At 54.9% G+C, this 18,198-nt stretch overlaps 1 protein-coding gene across 1 annotated transcript; it reads left to right on the plus strand.

Annotated features, from left to right (window-relative positions):
* Positions 1-735: 735 nt before the first annotated feature.
* Positions 736-11,133, plus strand: IGLL1 (immunoglobulin lambda like polypeptide 1; the record flags this gene model as incomplete). Its single annotated transcript, XM_079943045.1, has 3 exons — positions 736-932; positions 10,226-10,344; positions 10,814-11,133. 3 exons carry the CDS (start codon positions 736-738, stop codon positions 11,131-11,133), a joined length of 636 nt encoding a protein of 211 aa, XP_079799171.1.
* Positions 11,134-18,198: the final 7,065 nt, after the last annotated feature.

Consider the following 18,198-nt stretch of genomic DNA (forward strand, 5'->3'; position numbering starts at 1 on the left):
GAAAGGGGAGCCTCACAGAAGTCCCCACTGTGCACCAGACACTCTGCTCGTGGTGGTGACCTCTGGATAAAATCTATGAGCGTGTGTGTGTGTGTGTGTGTGTGTGTGTGTGTGAGACACGACGGGGCGGGGGGAGTGAGACCATGAGGTGCTGAACACAGTTCATTAAACACACCATTTTATAATGAAATCACGATTCCCTGACTTGAAACCGGCTTCTTGCTAAACCTGCACCTGTTTCCTCCCCTCTCACCACCCCCGCCCAAGGCTGGTCGGAAGAGAAGCCCCAGCCTCACCCTGCTGAACTCAGGCCTCGGCTGCTCCTCTTCCGCTGGCACTCGGCCGCCTTCCTGGGCCTCTCCAGGCCCCAGGGAGATGCTACACAGGCGCCCTTGGGAACTAGGGCAGGAGCAGATGTGTCCCACCCAGGGTCCCAGGGGTGGGGCCGGCAGGGGCTGCAGTGTGAGGCGGTTGAGCCCTGGATTCCGACCACAGCAGAGCAGTTGGCGGGTGCCCCTCTTGGGAGAGGCCCCCAGGAGCAACGGCCATGGGCCCTGGAGGGGGCCGGGTGCTGGGGGCAGGGACAGAGAAGGCCCAAGCAGAGGCCAGGGCCATGTGGGCCAGGACGCACCGGGACGGCTACTGCCAGAGAGGGGAGCCGGGGGCACCTGCCGACACCCCTCCAGGGAGCCCACGCCAGCGGATCGGCCAGAGGTGCCTTTGACCTGAGGGCACATGAGGCCCAGGACAGGCCAGTTGGGCTGTGAGGCCCGCAGGGGTCAGAGCTGTGTCCCCAGGCACAACTGGCCTCTAATAGTGCTGGGCCTGGCCGTGGGCGCCCATGGCCTGCTGCCCCCGACGCCAGCACCGCAGAGCACGGCCCCCCGCAAGGAAACCCCGGCAGGAAGCAGCCCTTGGAGCCTGTGGCACAGGTAAGGGGCCGAGGGAATCATGGGGGGACATGAGGGTCCCTGCAGGCAGAACTGGGAGTGGGGACAGAGAGCGGGTGAGGGGAGAGGGGCGAGAAGGGAGCATCAGCTGGAGAGGAGGGGCCTGGGCAGACGGTGGCTTTATTTGAAGGGTTGACATTTTGTCCAGTGTGCATTTGTTTGCGTTAATTTTTATTTTTTTATATTGTATTAAAATATTTATCTGAATTACTGAGTTTTTTGGTGCCCCTTACATTCTGTACCCAAGATTAGTGCCTCGCCCACCTCGCTCTGGTCCTCAGGGTAGAGCAGGAACAGGGAGGCAGGGGCAGGAGGGGGCAGTGGCTGCTGTCATCCTGGGATCCCTGGGGCTCCTCTTAGCTGGTGAGCCACCTCCTCGCCCTTCCCCTGGCTGGGCAGGCTCTGGTCCCTGGAGCACCAGGGCGCAAGCTCTGGCTGAGGCTGTGTGGTGAGGGGACCTTCCCTGGTGTCCCCGGGTCCCCCAGCCAAGGACCACCTCCTGCGACTGGTCCCTGGGAGACCAAGCCCACCAGGGTGCAGGCACCTCCGTGAGAGAGGCCTGGGCGAGGGTCCGTGGGGGCCGCAGTCTGCCCCTGCTGCTGCTGTGTGACCCCAACCCCCCCTCTCTGCTTGTGGTGGGAGGTCCCTGGACAAACTGCTGAGCATCTGGGACCATTTGTGATGATCAGTGACACAGCAGCACATTCATCGTGGGCACTGACCATTTAGGGACAGAACCTCCCTCTCAGTGGCCCCACAAGGCAGGTCCCTCTGTCACGCCCAATTTACAGGGATAGAGGCCCAGAGAGGTGAGACAACTGCCCAAGGTCACACAGCTGGTTCTGACTCCAACGCCCAAGCCTCCAGCTGTCCCCATCCCTATCCCCTAAACAGACCCGGCTGACAAGTCCGCTTCTCTGAGCCTCAGTTTCCCCCTCTGCAAAGTGAGGGGTCCTAGTTGGATGAGGGCCTTGCAGCCTGACGCCTGCCCCAGGGATGCTGGGGCCGCGGTGGTGAAGGTCTGGGACAGGAGGAGTGGAGTCTGCGGCACCAGCAGCACAGCCATGGAGGTGGGTGGGTGTCTGTGAGTGTCAGGTCAGGGCCGGCACCGCAGCGTCCGGTAGGGACTGCACAGCCAGGGCAGGATCCAGGAGAACACGAGGAGAGACGGACCTCCATCAGGTCAGGCCCCAGCTCAAGGTCCAGGGAAGAGGGGCCCGGCGACAAGCGCCACATGCAGCGCGCTGCCTGCAGGACAGAGGGGGTCCCACTGGGGTTGAAGTTCAGGTCAAGGGGTCCACCTGGGCACGGCAGCACAGGCACAGAACCCTCAGGAAGCGCCCGGGGGTCCGCAGGGCTGCGGCACGTGGGTCTGAGAAGAGGCTAGAGGGGCGGCCAGGCCCGGACGTGGAGGACCTGTCCCTGGAGGATAGACTTCATCTGGGGGGTCCTGGGGAATGTTTGCAAGGAAATGTGACTGGAGTTGGGTGGGTGGGAGGGGGCGGGAAATCAGAACTAGAGAGGCCTCAGGGAGGTGGGTGTTGTCATGGGCAGAGTGGACAGAGAGCTGGACAGAGACAGGAGGTGAGAGGACCAGGAGAGGGAGGAGCCAGGATGCCCCCTTGGCTTTTTTGCTGCACAGTTAAGAGAATGCTGTGTCCTGTATTTAAAAAAAAAATGGTCCAAGAGAAGGGATGGTCTGCAAGAAGTTGGTCTCCCCCGAGGACATCCACTCACCAGACAGGCCACTCAGGGTCCTCAGGGTGGGCCCGAAGCAAGGGGGTCATGTCCAGGCATAGGGCAGACCCATGGACCATTTTAGGAGAAGTAAGATGTTGCGGGGGATGCCCGAGCTGGTCTTACAGATCCAGGGCGCTGACCCATGATGCGGGGGATCCAGGCAAAGGGAGCAAGGGGTGCTGAGGAGGAGAGTTGAGGTGCACAGACCCGCGGGGAGCATCCAGAGCCAGGGAGAGTGGGGTGCAGACCATGGGGGTCTTGTAACCCAGTCCTTTATACTGGGGTCCATGAGGAGTCATTGAGGGATTTAAGTGGGGAGCTGTCAGAGTCAGGTTTGTGTTTTGGAAAAATGGCTCCAGATCAGAGACCACTGTGAGGGCAGATTAGAGGATGGAGAAGAGACGTGGAGAAGGGGCTTTGGCCAAAGCCTGTGCCTTGGGGATGGGGAGGAGGTCCACGGTAACCAGGTACCAAGATCTCCTATGAAATTGCCAAGTGAATTTAAAGTGACGTTATCAGAGTGCTGATGGGGAGGAACGGGCACAGTCATGGACTGTCAGCAGGAGGCTGAATTTCTGGAACAAACAGTTTCTGGAACAACATACCAAGACTCATAAAAACATACATTCCTTTTTATTATTATTATTTTTTTTGCTGGGCCTCTCACTGCCGCGGCCTCTCCTGTCGCGGAGCACAAGCTCCAGACGCGCAGGCCCAGCGGCCACGGCCCACGGGCCCAGCCGCCCTGCGGCACGCGGGATCCTCCCGGACCGGGGCACGAACCCGCGCCCCCCACATCAGCAGGTGGACTCCCAACCACTGCGCCACCAGGGAAGCCCCATACATTCCTTTTAATCAAGCAATTCCACCTCTAGAAATTTATCTTGATGATATAATCAGAACTTCAGCTAAATACTGTAAGTGTGTTCCTGGGGAAGAAGTGGAAACCTAAATGTCCAGTGATAAGGGAAGGTAAAGTAAACTACGGTACATTCATGGTAGGGAGTATTACACAGTCATTTGATACGGTTTTTTTGACAACTGTAATGACATCATAAAGATTTTTATAAACAGGTTGCAATATGTCATGCTAGCACACTGCTTTTGTTTTATTTCGATTTACAGAGTAAAATTCCTCCTTTTTGGTATTAGCGGTTGTATAAATTTTAATAAAACTATAGAGTTGTGTGACTCTCACAACAATCAAGATACAGAACATTTCCACCCCCCGCCAAAGTTTCCCTGCGCCCTCTGTGTAGTCAATCCCTTTTTCTGCCCCAACCATGGAAACCACTGATCTCTTTCTGATCCTATAGTTTTGCCTTTTCGAGATATAAACGGCGTCATGCGGTATGTAATCTTTTTTTAAATTAAACTTTTTATTTTGGGATAATTGTAGGTTCACATGCAGCTGTAAGAAATAATACAGAGGGATCCCATCTACCCTTCACCTAGTTTCTCCCAACGGTAATGTCTTATAAAATAAAAAATCACAACCAGGATATTGACATGGACGCAGTCAAGGTACAGAACATTTCTGTGGCCACAAAGATTCCTTTCTAGCCACACCCACTTCTCTCCCTCCCAAGCCCCTGCTAACTCTGGCAACTACTAATTTGGTCTTCTTTTCTAATTTTGTCCTTTCAAGATTGTTCTATAAATGGAATCATACTGCATGTACCCGTTTGGGACCGACTTTCTTTCTTTTTCTTTTTTTAAAAAATTTTTATTGGAGTATAATTGATTTACAGTGTTGTTAATTTCAGGTGGACAGCAAAGTGAATCAGTTATAGATATACATAGGTCCACCCTTTTTTAGATTCTTTTCCCTTATAGACCATTATAGAGTATTGAGTAGAGTTCCCTGTGCTATATAGTAGGTTATCATTAGTTATTTATTTTATATTTAGTAGTGTGTATATGTCAATCCCAATCTCCCAGTTTATCTCTCCCCCCATTTGCCCCCTGGTAACCATGTTTGTTCTCTACATCTGTGACTCTATTTCTGTTTTGTAAATAGGTTCATTTGTACCATTTTTTTAGATTCCACATATAAGCGATATCATATGGTATTTGTCTTTCTCTGACTTATTTCACTCAGTATGACAATCTCTAGGTCCATCCCTGTTGTTGCAAATGGCATTATTTCATTCTTTTTTTATGGCTGAGTAATGTTCCATTGTATGTATGTACCACATCTTCTTTATGCATTCCTCTGTGTTGGACATTTAGGTTGCTTCCATGTCCTGGCTACTGTAAATAGTGCTGCAATGAACATTGGGGTGCATGTGTCTTTTCGAATTATGGTTTTCTCTGGATATATGCCCTGGAAGCGACTTTCTTTACTCAGCATAGTTTTCTGGCTGTTCATCCAGACTGTTGGTTGTACACACTTCGCTCCTTTTTATTGCTCAATATATTCCAAGTACGTAACCATATGAGTCTGGCTTCTTTAGTTCAGTATAACACCTTTGCAATTATCCAATTATCCCCTTTATCTAGAGTTTGTTCCTTTCTATTGCTAAGTAGGATTCCATCTATGAACGTATCAGAGTTTATTAACTATTCACCAATAGAGGAACATTTGGGTTGTTTCCAGTTTTTGGCAATGATAAATAAAGACAGTATATACATTTGCATACAAGTCTTTGTTTGAACATGAGTTTTCACTCCTTGGTTAAATACCTAGCAGTAGGATTTGATTGATCAGAGGGTAAGTGTATGTTTATATAAAACTACCAAACAGCTTTCCAGAGTGGCTAAAACTTTTTACATTCCCACAAGCAATGTGTACGAGTTACAGTTGCTCTGTATTCTCCCCAGCACTCGGTACTGTCAGTGTTTTAAGAAATTGAGATAAAATTCTTTTAAAATAAAATTCACTTTTTTTTTTTTTTGGCCGAGTAACTTGTGGGACCTTAGTTCCCTGACCAGGGATCAAACCCGGCCCCCAGCAATGAAAGCACCAAGTCCTAACGAGTGGACCACCAGGGAATTCCCAAAATTCACTATTTTAACTATTTTAAAATACACAATTCGGTGACATTTAGTGCGTTCACTATGTTTTGCGACCATCACCACTATCTTTTTCCTGAGTCTATTAATCACCCCAAAGGAAACCCCAAAGCAGTCCCTCTGCATTCCCCCAATTCCCCAGCCCCTGGTAACCAGTAATCTGCTTTCTGTCTCTATGAATCTGCCTATTCTGGGTATTTCATATAAATGAAATCATACAATATAAGACCCTAGTGTCTGGCTTATTTCACCTAGCATCATGTTTTCAAGGTTCATCCATGTTGTAGCAGGAGTCAGTACGTCATTCTTTTTAAGGCCAAATAATATTCCTTTTTTTGTTTTTTAATTTATTTATGTATTTATTTTTGGCTGCGTTGGGTCTTTGTTGCTGTGTGCTGGCTTTCTTTAGTTGCAGCTAGTGGGGGCTACTCTTCATTGGGTTGCGCGGGCTTCTCATTGCGGTGGCTTCTCTTGTTGCAGAGCACGGGCTCTAGAGCGCGGGCTCAGTAGTTGTGGCGCACGGGCTTAGTTGCTCCGAGGCTTGTGGGATCTTCCCGGACCAGGGCTTGAATCTGTGTCCCCTGCGTTGACAGGCGGATTCTTAACCACTGCGCCACCAGGGAAGTCCCAATATTCCATTTTATGGATATACCACATTTTGTTTATCTGTTCATTAGTTAATGTGTTATTTCCACCTTTGGGTTATTGTAAATAGTGCTGTTATGTACATTCATGTCAAGTGTTTTTCTGAGTATCTGTCTTCAATTCTTTTGGGTAAATGCCTAACAGTGGAATTGCTGGGTCACATGGTAGCTTTACGTTTAACTTTTGAGATTGGCCAAACTGTTTTCCACAGTGGCTGCACCATTTTACAATCCTACCAGCAATGCACAAGGGTTACAGTTCTCCATATCCTCACCAACACTTGTTATTTCCTTTTTTTATTGTTATTTTTATATCCATCCCACTGGCTGTGAAATGGTAGCTCATTGTGGTTTTAATTTGCACTTCTATAATTATTAATGATGTTAAGGGTCTTTTCAAGTGCTTGTCCGTCATTTTTATATCTTCTGTAGGGAGACATCTCAAGTCCTTTGCCCAGCTTTTAAATCAGTTGTCTTTTTGTTGCTTTGTTGAGTCATAAGATTTCTTTATATATTCTGGATACTAGACCCTTATCAGATATATGATTTTCAAATTATTTCTTCCATTCTGTGAGTTGTCTTTTCACTTTCTTGATAATGTACCTGGAGGCACAAAAGTTTTGAATTTTGATGAAGTCCAACTTATCTATTCTTTCATTTATTGCTTGTACTTTTAGTGTCATATCTAAGAATCTGCTGCCTAATCCAAGGTCATGAAGATCTACACCTATGCTTTATTCTAAGAGATAGTTTTAGCTTTTACACTTAGGTCTTCAATCAATTTTGAGTTTTTGTGTATGGTATGAGGTAGGGGTCCAGCTTCATTCTTTTGCATGTGGATGTCCAGTTGTCCCAACCCATTTGCTGAGGAGATTCTTCCTTTCTTCCTTCCTTCCTTCCTTCCTTCCTTCCTTCCTTCCTCTCTCTTTCTCTCTCTCTCTCTCTCTTTCTTTCTTTCTTTCCCACACCGCAGGGCTTGCAGGATCTTAGTTCCCTGAACAGGGTATCCCCTGCAGTGGAGGCATGGAGCCCTAACCACTGGACCGCCAGGGAATTCCCTGTTCTTTTTCAAGACTGTTTTGCCTATGGGAGTCCTTTGCAATTCCATGTGCATTTTAGGATCAGCTTTTCCATCTCTGTAACAGTGATCACCCACTGAGATTTTGATGGGGACTGCATTGGATCTGTGGATCACTTTGGTTAGTATTGTCCTCTTTCAAATATTAACTCTTCCAATCCATGAACGCAGGACATCTTTTCATTTATTTAGGTCTTCTCTAACTTCTTTGAACAACATTTTGCAGCTTTCAGTGTACAGTCTTTCACCTCATTGGTTAAATTTATTCTTAATCGATACCATTGCAAATGGAATTGTTTTCTTAATTTTGCTTTTTGAATTGTTCATTGCTAGTGTGTTGATCACGTACCTGCGGAATTTATTTGCTCTGTATATAAGATCATGTCATCTGTGAATAGAGACTTTGAGTTACTGTCTAGTATCCTTTCTTTTTTAATTAATTAATTAATTTTGGCTGCACCGGGTCTTAGTTTTGGCACGTGGGATCTTCGTTGTGGCAAGCAGGATCTTTAGTAGCGGCACACAGACTTCTTAGTTGCAGCATGAGGGCTCTTAGTTGCGGCATGCATGTGGGATCTAGTTCCCTGACCAGGGAATGAACCCGGACCCCCTGCATTGGGAGCGCGAAGTCTTACCCACTGGACCACCAGGGAAGTCCCCAGTATCCTTTCATTGCACTTTTTTTTTTTTTTTTTTTTTTTGTGGTACGCAGGCCTCTCACTGCTGTGGCCTCTCCCGTTGCGGAGCACAGGCTCCGGATGCTCAGGCTCAGCGGCCATGGCTCACAGGCCTAGCTGCTCTGCGGCATGTGGGATCTTCCCGGACCGGGGCACGAACCCGTGTCCCCTACATCGGCAGGCGGACTCTCAACCACTGTGCCACCAGGGAAGCCCTCACTGCACTTTTTAAATGCACTTCTAGATTGCTTACTTGTGTTATATATCTAATATTCTTATAATTTTAAAACAATTAAAAATTTAAAGCAAAAGATCTTATATTTGTGTCACAAAACCAACCACAGCTAACTGGGCCAGCTTAGCAGGTGGAAAGCACACTGGTCTGATCCTCTGGCAGAGATTCTTGCATCCAACGAGCCCCAACTCAATGCTGCATCTTTGTATGAGTTGGGAATTTAAATCAGCAAAGGCAAAACCTGGAACTTCTTGTGGCTTTGGAGTCTCTGAGGGTGGTTCTGTTGTTTCTTAATTATTTTGGGCCTTGTTTTAAATTTAAGAAGGAGTATTTAGACGCAGAATCTAAGGACAAAGTTTTCTGGCCTGGAGGTGAGAGCACTCATGGTCACCTGTGACAAGGTAAAGACAGAAAGAGAACTGGAATAGGAGAAAAGTGGTCAGACTCATGTGGAAGTGGTGAGTTAGAGTGTCCTGTTGGGCATCCAGCTGGAGATGATCAGTAGGCAACTTACGTGGAGATGAGGAAAGGGTTTGGAGCTGGAATAGACTCGAGCCTCATCATGTGGGCACATTGTGGGAAGATGGCAAAGAAGGAGGACCCAGGGAGGCAGTCTGGGGATCAGTAGCCATGCATGGGTCAGGGGAAAGGGAAAACAAAGAAGGAAGAAAGTGGGGGTCACAGACTTCAAGGAGAACCAAGTCACTGGAAAGAGGGGCCAACCCTATGTTACATCCTGCAGAGACATTAGGTACAACAGGAACTGGACAGGGACCTTAGACTTGACCCAGATGAGGGCCCTGTTGTCCATCACCTGAGAGATTTCAGGGAGAGATGGGGTGAGAGCCAGAAGGGCCCTGGCATGTCCCAGAATGTAAAACACTGCTTGTCAGGCAAGTGTTTGGGAGCCATCGTTGCTTGGATGGATGGATGGATGGATGGATGGGTGGATGAATGGATGGAGGGATAATGGATGGATAATGGATGGATGGATGGATGATAGATGGATGAATGGATGGATGAATGGATGGATGGATGATGGACGGATGGATGGATGATGGATGGATGGATGATGGATGGATAATGGATGGATGAATGGATGGATGGATGATGGATGGATGGATGGATGATGGATGGATAATGGATGGATGAATGGATGGATGGATGATGGATGGATGGATGGATGATGGATGGATAATGGATGGATGAATGGATGGATGGATGATGGATGGATGGATGGATGATGGATGGATGAATGATGGATGGATGTTGGATGGATGGTTGATAGATAGATGGATGGATGATGGACGGATGGATGGATGATAGATGATGGATGGATGGATGGATGATGGATGGATGGATGGATGATGGATGGAAAAAACAGATGGACAGAAAGACAATGATCTGAAAGATCCAAGAAGGCTTCATGAAAGAGGAGGAACTGAACTGCGTCTCAGTGAGTGGAGACAACAGGGCAGGGGGCCCCCAAATGACCTGGTGTCCACAGGTCCAGGAAGAAAGCTGCCTGGCTGGACTGTGGGAAATTATGGGGGAAGGAACACCCAGAAGCCCTAAAATGAGGCCAGAAGAGGTCAGGCAGGTCCAAGCCAGCTCAGGACTCACTCTGCCACACCACATGGCCACCTGAGGGGACTCGGCACTCAGCAGCACCATCAGCACTGAGGATTCAGTGGTCACAGGACAGCCTCAGAGTTAGGGGGACACACTGGGTGACAAGGTGAGAGTGGCTCCTTCCTCAGACAGGGGGCTGGGCATGGGGACACCCAGGAGTGCCCCAGCCTCGGGGGGGGTGCTGGCTGCCCACCCCCCCCAACCTGAGGACACAGCCCTGCCTGCTACAGCCCTGTTCCCGTCATGCCCAGCAGTTCCCTGCTCCATCCTGGCCCCCGGGGGACAGGCCCCAGGTGCTGGCCCGGCGGGTTTTGGTCCGAGTCCCAGTCACCGTGGTACGTCTTTGGCGGTGGGACCCAGCTCACCGTCCTAGGTAAGTGGCTCTCACAGCTTTCCCAGCCTGTCCCACCCTCGGCTGTCTTGGGAAAGTCAGTTTTTTCTCTCTGGGGGCTGCTTCCCCTCTGCCCTCCCAGCTTAAGGACCGACCCCCACCTTTCTCCTTGGGGCCTGGGGAGGCAGATTGGTCTTGGGGTAACCGGCAGGAAGGACCCCAACAGCAGGAGCAGCCACCTCCAGAGTCCGACAGGGATCATAAGGAGGGAGGAGAGCTGCTTTGGTTACACACGGGGACACTGAGGCTGCACATGGGACAGCTTGGCCGGGTCACCCGGAAGAGTGATGTGGAACAGCTTCTTGGGGGCTGTCTGCTGTCCAGGGGCTGAGTGGGAGGGGGGACAGAGAAGGCAAGCAGGGCCACCATGGGGACACTCACAGAGGCCATGATGGGGGTGGGCAACCCCAGACCTGCCCCTGCATCTCACACCCCCTCCTCTGTCACACAGGTCAGCCCAAGTCTGCACCCTCGGTCACTCTGTTCGCGCCCTCCACTGAGGAGCTCAAGGCCAACAAGGCCACCCTGGTGTGTCTCATCAACGGCTTCTACCCGGGCAGCGTGACGGTGGCCTGGAAGGCAGGCAGCACCACCATCACCAGGGGCGTGGAGACCGCCCAGCCCTTGAAACAGAGCAACAACAAGTACGTGGCCAGCAGCTACCTGGCCCTGACGGCCAGCGAGTGGAGATCTTATGACAGGGTCAGCTGCCAGGTCACGCATGAGGGGAGCACCGTGGAGAAGACAGTGGCGTCCTCAGGGTGCCCTTAGGTCCCTGGACCCCCCACCCTCCGGGGCCTGGAGCCACGGGTCCCCTGGGGGGGACTCCCCTCCCATCCTGGTCCCCCCTCCCATCCTGGTCCCCCCAGCCCTTCCTCCTGCACCCAATCAACTCTCAATAGAATGTTTTCATCGTTATTCAGAAATCTCTGCTCATTTCTTTCTTTCTTTTTTTTTTTTTTTTTTGGTCGTACGCGGGCCTCTCACTGTTGTGGCCTCTCCCGTTGCGGAGCACAGGCTCCGGACGCGCAGGCTTAGCGGCCATGGCTCACAGGCCCAGCTGCTCCGCGGCATGTGAGATCTTCCCAGACTGGGGCACGAACCTGTGTCTCCTGCATCGGCAGGTGGACTCTCAACCACTGCGCCACCAGGGAAGCCCTCTGCTCAGTTCTGTTTTTTTGTCTCTTATTTAATTTGCACCCTCTCCAGAATTCTGGGGGTGGGGTGGGGAATCCTAGGTGCCAGTGAGAAAGTAACTAAAGGGAGAGGCTCACAGTCTCCTGGGTGGGGGCATCTCCCAGGCAACCAGCCAGGACACATCACCCATCTGCCCTCTCCTTCTTCCCACTCCTCCTCCAGCACAAGGCCGTGCCCACCCCCTGCCACCTTCCTGGCCGGAGCTGCCCATGGCTGGTGACCTCCAGATGAGCCCTCCCTCCCTGCCCTGGTGGGGACCCTCCACACCTCCCTGCCCCCGGCTTGTCCTTTCTTTCCAGTATGGCTGTTAGCATAACTGACTCGGGAACCTTCGCCCACGTTCCTCTCCCTCTGTGTCCTGCCTGGTCCCTGGGCTGGGCCACTCCTGGGGGCCTCCCAGCCCAGGCTCCGCCTCCTTCCTCCCTGGCCTCCTGCGGCCCCTTCTCCTCCTGGGCTCATGGGGAGGGGACTTTGATCTTAGCTTCTGCTCTGGGGCACTGCTTCCCTCCCACCCCGGTTAAATGTTCTCCAGGCCTTACCAGCCAGGCATCAAACCACCTGGAGAGTTCTGAGCCCACCTGGACCCAGGTCCCTGGCCCTGGGACCCATGGCCTAAGGCGACAGAGTTGTTAGGGCCAAAGAGGGACCATGGGGGTCAGGGGTCTTGGGTTGGAGGGGCTGGCTTCCTCTTGCCCTTCCCTTCCTCTGGGTCAGAAATCTGGGTCAGGGCACTGGGGGAGGGGCCGAGAAAGGGTGTTGTCTTCTTGGAGGCCCCGCCTCGGTCCTAGTTCCTGGAGGTGAGGGCTCACTGTGCCCTGCCACCGGAAGGGTCAGACTGGCCCAGGGCCAGACTGGCCCAGTAGCAGCATCTTGAGGGTAAAGTTCAAACACAAAGCCCCCAGTACAGGTCCCTTTGGCATCTGCTCCTCCCACACTCCCAGACTCATTTTCTGCTGCCTCTGTGTCCCACCAACACCTACTCTAAGCCCAAGGGCTTCTGTCACCAAAGGCCACACTGCTTCACGCCTCTGCAGTTTGCTCCCGCTGCTCCCTTTGCTGGCGTGACAGTCCCTGTCCCCATCCACCTGACAGAGGCCTGCCACTCCCTGATAACCCGCACTCAGCTCTCCACTCGTGACCTTCACATGGACAATGCTTGAACCTCAGCCAGTCTGGGCTGAGCACGTGGGGGCTGAGAGGAGCTGATGCCAGGCATCTCCCACCCACTCCCGACCCCCAGGGGCAGCAGGAAGCAGCTTCTCACACCTCCCGTCAGGGTAAGGAATGAGACCTGTGCCTGGGCGCCTAGGACAGAGCTGCCAGCCACAGACCTGCTCAGCGCAGCTGGTAACAGGCTTGCTGGCAATAGGGTGTCCACGGGGACCCGGCTTCACCCTCCTCTGTACCCCAACTCTGCCCGGTCGTGGGACTGACCGTCCCCAGCTCTGCTGCAGGTGTCATCTCTTTGCCACGAGGCTGGAGCCCCAGCTGGGTGCTGCCTACCTCCTGTGACCCCCAGACCTCCCCAGGAGGTGGGTGCTAACCACCCCCTCACCTCATGGATGAGGAGACAGAGGTTCCCAGAGCTGAGGCAGCTGCCCAGGTCCCGCAGGCACTCAGGGCCACACACACGGTGTGCACCCGGGCCCCCCTCATGAGGTCACCTCCCCCCCCGAGGAGGCTGTGCTGTGCTGGCCGGGAGACGGTGCTGAGCACACGATCCCGCAGCCTCTGGACATCAGAGGCATCCTAAGGCTCTGTGGGGTGGGGGAACCCTGGCTCCTCAATCTATACTGACTCAGTGCAGGTAGGGGCAGGGAGGAGGGGGTTCATGGACCCTCTGAGTCCATACAGCAAAGCAGTGTGGGTATTGTGGGCCCAATTCACAGAGGAGAGAACTGAGGCTCTGTCAGCGGGATGGGGGTTGGGGGACCTGCCCAGGGTTACAGGGTGAGCTGCTGGCTGACCTGCCCCCCCCACTCCCAGCTCTTTCCACAGCTCCTCAGCCCTGCGAGACATGTCATTCATCCATTCACTCACTCATTCATTCAGCAAACCATCAGTGAGCACTGCTGTGGGCTGGTGCTGGGAGCAAGGAGACAGGACCACCTGCCCTGGAACAGCTCATGCATTGGGGGGACACCCGTAGAGCCCACCGCTGACCCCACCGTGTCCTCAATCACCCAGGTCAGCTCCCCACCCGGGGAGCATCTCCCCGCACACCTGGGATAAGATTTCATCCACTGCCCGGCCCCACAAGGCGGATCCCCCAGCAGCCGGCACTGAGCACGTCTCGAGGCTCATCAGAGCCCCTCAGGGAGCCTTAAAGTCCCCGTCAGGGCTGCCATTGCCCACTTCACAGAGGCGACACTGACCATGAGGGATGCACCAGGCCTGCCCTGCTCAGCTCCGAGCCGGGACAGCCCCTGCGGACTGGTGGCCCCAGGGCACTGGGTGGCAGGGGGATGGGGGCATGTTGGGCGGACCCCTGGTCTAATAGAAAAGAGTGTCAGGTCAGGGGAGGGGGCTTGTCCTGGCCCTGCCCTGCCTGCTGTGCGACCCTGGGCAGCGCTCTCCATCAGGGCCTTCCTTGTGGGAGGCCAAGGCTGGAGGAGGTGACTGATGGGGGAGGGGGGTTGTGGTTCCTTCACAGCAGAGCCAGGAATAGCCCTGGGGGAGGGGAGGGAAGGTGACTGCTGGGGCCCTGGGGGAGGGGAGAGGAGGTGACAGGAAAGAATCAGGGAGACTGTCTGGGGCAACCAGGACAGAGGCCAGGGGAGGGGCTGGGTCATCAGACACCCTCTGTCCACTCCGGGGACAGAGTAGTTAATGGTCAGCACAACTCACCAGGGCACCGCAATGCGTGTGTTTCCACACAGGTCAGGGTGACACTCTCTTCCTGTGGCCACTCAACCCCCCAGGTCCCTTCTGCTCCTCAGCACCTGGCCTGGGGACATGTCACGTCAGGGCTGGCGTCCACTGAGCATTCTCTGTGCCCGGGCTGTGCTGGGCACCAGAGTCTGGATCCCCCTCCGGTCCTCACCAGGATGGGTAATCCCTGCCCGCCCAGGGCCCGGCCTCCTGGGGACATGCTGGGGCCTCCAGATTGTGCTGGGAGGAAGGAGGAAGCCTCAGCCAGACCCCAAACAGGCTCCCTAAGGAGGATGGAAAGGCTGCTGTGGGCCGGCCGAGAGCGGCTCTCCAAGGGAAGGTGGGACCCCAGAGCAGCCTGGTGAGCCCACCCGCAGGGTCTCTGGTCACACAGGGCCTCCAGCTCAGCGCTAGTGTGGACAAGGCCCTTCGTGGATGAGGCCTGCTGTGGTCACTGCCCGGGGCAAAGCCACCACTCAGCAGCCCTTTCCTGAGCACCTACGATGTGTGGGGACCTCGGCGGTGGCAACACAGCTCTGCTGGGGCTCCTGTGGGCACAGGGAAGCAGCCTATAGAGAGGGAGTGGTGTCGTGCAGGACGGGCTCGTGCCCTGGAGAAACCAACCAGGGTGAGGCCTGAGGGTGCCCGACTGGGCCTCACAAGGGGCCACGGCTGAGCCTGGAGGGGGCCAGGGGGCAGGACAGCCCTGACTCTGGGTTGGCGGCTTGGGGCCTGTGTCCCCTCCATGCAGCCGGGCTGGTGATAGTGGAAACTCGCTCCCTGGGGTCCACGAGGGATGGTCAGATGGAAACTGGACGTTTACTGGTCTCTGAGGTTGACTGTTGCTGCCATTAGCATCGGCCTGTTCGGGCCCAGCCAGCCTCAGGCCAGCACCCCTGGGCTCCCCATGGGCCCCACCCTCACCCCTGCGCAGCTGGCCTGGTGAAACCAAGAGGCCCTGACGCCCAAAATAGCCGGGAAACGCCGACCGGCCCAGCCCGGGGAAGCAGGTGCCTCCCTCTCCCCAGGCTGGGGGGAGGAGTGGCTCCAGTTCTGGAAGCTTCCACCAACTCCCCTGGAGAAGGGACCTGCGTCACAGCACCCAGGCTGCCCAAGCCCCTGCGCCCAGGCCTGAGCCTGGCAGAGATCACGTCAGTCAACCAACAGAAGGGGCATCTTCTGTTCCAGAATCTGTGTCTGTGCAGGTCGTACCCCCTCCTCGTGGTCCCCAGGGGCCTCTCTAAACGCCAGGCGCGCAGCTGCGGCTGACGTGGGACACAGCCAGACACTCGGGGCTCAGAGGAGCCCGGGGGGCAGGGCTGGCCAGGGCTGGACATGGGGCACTGCAGTCACACCTTCCCTGCTGTCCCCACACCTGGGACTCTTCTGGGGGAGGGACTGGGCCAAGGACGGGGAAGGGGGAGAAATGGGGACCCTCACAATCACTGCACTGGGAGCCCTGGGTCTGGGGTAATAATGAGGAGCCCAGAGCACAGATGTCCCCCAAGAGGCCTCATGCGGTCCTTCCCCAATGGACAGGACCTCAGATTGGTCAGTCACTCATCCATCTGTCTGTCCATCTATCTGTCCATCTGTCTGTCCACCCATCCATCCACCCATCCATCCATCTACCCATCATCCATCAATCCATCCATCCAAAAAGCCTCCCTCGGGCCTCCTGGGGGCCTGGCCTGTGTGGGGCTCTCAGCTACTCATGTCCCGGGCAAGGCAGGCCTGGCCCAGTCAAGGCCAAAGTCAGACCTGGAACGTGCCTACTTCACCATGGAAGGAGGGGCCTTTGGACACTGGGTGCCCTGTTCCCTGCCCAGTCTGCCCTGTGCTTGGTCGATACGCTGAGGTCAAAGAGAGAGCAAGAGGTGTGACAGATGGGCCAGCGTGGTAAGGCCAGCTGCCTCCTGCCCTGTGGATGACCTGACTCCCCACCTCACCCCCACCCACAGTTACAGGCCTCCCCGATCCACCCTCCAGGCTGACCCTCCCATTCTCTCCTCTCCTCCCCTGTCCTTCTCCAATCAGAGAGTTTCCCAGGACATTCCAGGGCTCCAAGGTCCTGATGGGAGGGGAGATGGGGGACAAGCACCCAGCCAGTTTCCTGAGTTCACCCCCAAAGACAACAAATCACTTCCACAGGGTTGACTCCACCAGCTCGTTCTCAGGGGACACTGCCAGTAGATCCCCCAGCCCAGGGACGCCGGGAGCCAGGCCACAGGCCACAGCCATAACATCGCATCACCTGACACATGAGCCGTGCAGTACCTGGGGGGCGAATGCCCGAGAGCCTGGGGGAGTATGGCCCTCACCCCAGCACTGATCAGTCAGCTCATCAGCCAGTGTTCACTCCCATCGCCCCTCACTGCCCCTGTGGGCCCAAGTCGCGTCCTGGAGGTGAAGCTAAGACAGGGAAACTCGCCCCTGCCCAGCCCAGAGCCCATGGCGGGGGGGTGGGCCGGGAGTTCTCCATGGAGGACGGTTCTCTGTGCCGCACACAGTGAGGCCGGCTGGTTGGCCGGAGTGTCCCGAGCCCCGGAGCCCAGCAGAGGGACAGGGACGGGGCTCAGAAGAGGTGAGGCAGGGGGCAGATGCCCTGAAGGCCTCAGTCCTGACCAGATCTGAGATTCCAAAAGGCAGCTGCGCCCTGAGGCTACTGAGGGCCTACTGTCCTGAACCATTTACGAAACATGCAACACGAGTTACCCAGCTGAGCCACTTCCGGATTCCGTGGGGCTCACAGCCAGCATCACCGTCCCATTCACAGGTAGGAAAACCGAGGCCCAAAATGATTAACAGCCCAGAGAGCGAGACAGAGCCAGTCCCCGGTGTTCCCCCTCCCAACCTGGGGCCTCCCCTCTGAGGGACAGGAAATAGGCCACACAGGGGCACCCGGATGGAGAGCTGCCCTCTGCCGGGCCCCAGACCCCTCCTGTGGGCAACTTCCCCCCATCACCCCCCAGCCCCGACCCGAGTCAGGGGAACAGAAAGGAGGCCCGAGAGTGGACCCAGTGGCCACCCCCACCCCATGGCTGGAAGGAGGGAGGGCTGGTGGCAAAGGGCCTGGGGGAGCCCAGACCCCAGGGTGGACAAGGAGGGTCCCCCTCACCTGCAGCCCTTCTCAGCCTTTGACCTTGGGCCATTTGCTTCCTTCTGTGGGCTGTTTCCTCATCCCATCTGTACAGGAAGTGATAACAAGTCTCTCCCCCAAAGGGTGGGCCTGGGGATTAAAGGAGACGATGCCTGTGAGGTGCCTGGACCATGGTGACTCTCACCTACCCCAGCCACTGCTGTCACCTCCTGGGATCTTGCCTAGGGCCGGCCTCTGACATGCTGTGTGACCTTGGGCAAGATGATTCCCCTCTCTGGGCCCCAGCCTTTCCCTCTGCTCAGGGAGTGCTGGGTGAGGGGCCCTGCGGGCCAGAAACTATAGGAAAACTGTCAGATTCCTGGATGAAGGGGCTGAGCAGGGAGGCCCCAGGCCTGGGGGCAGTGAGGCCCGAGGTGGGAAGGGGATGGAGTGGGTCACCTCCCCAGCTCTGGTGGCCCTGCTGGTCAACCCTGGAAATCCCCAGGCAAAGCTAACCCTAACTTTGACCTAAACAGAACTCAGGGTGACAAAAGGGGAGAAGTAAGGGGAAGAGAAGCTTAGCCCATGGTCAGCGGGGCGTGGGACTGGTGACAAACAGGGCCAGGTGTGGCCCGGGACGATGGGACAGGGCAGTTTCAGGGCTGTAGTCGGATGTTTGTGCAGCTCGC

Source organism: Stenella coeruleoalba, assembly GCF_951394435.1.
Source record: "Stenella coeruleoalba genome assembly, chromosome: 14".
NCBI lineage: Eukaryota > Metazoa > Chordata > Mammalia > Artiodactyla > Delphinidae > Stenella > Stenella coeruleoalba.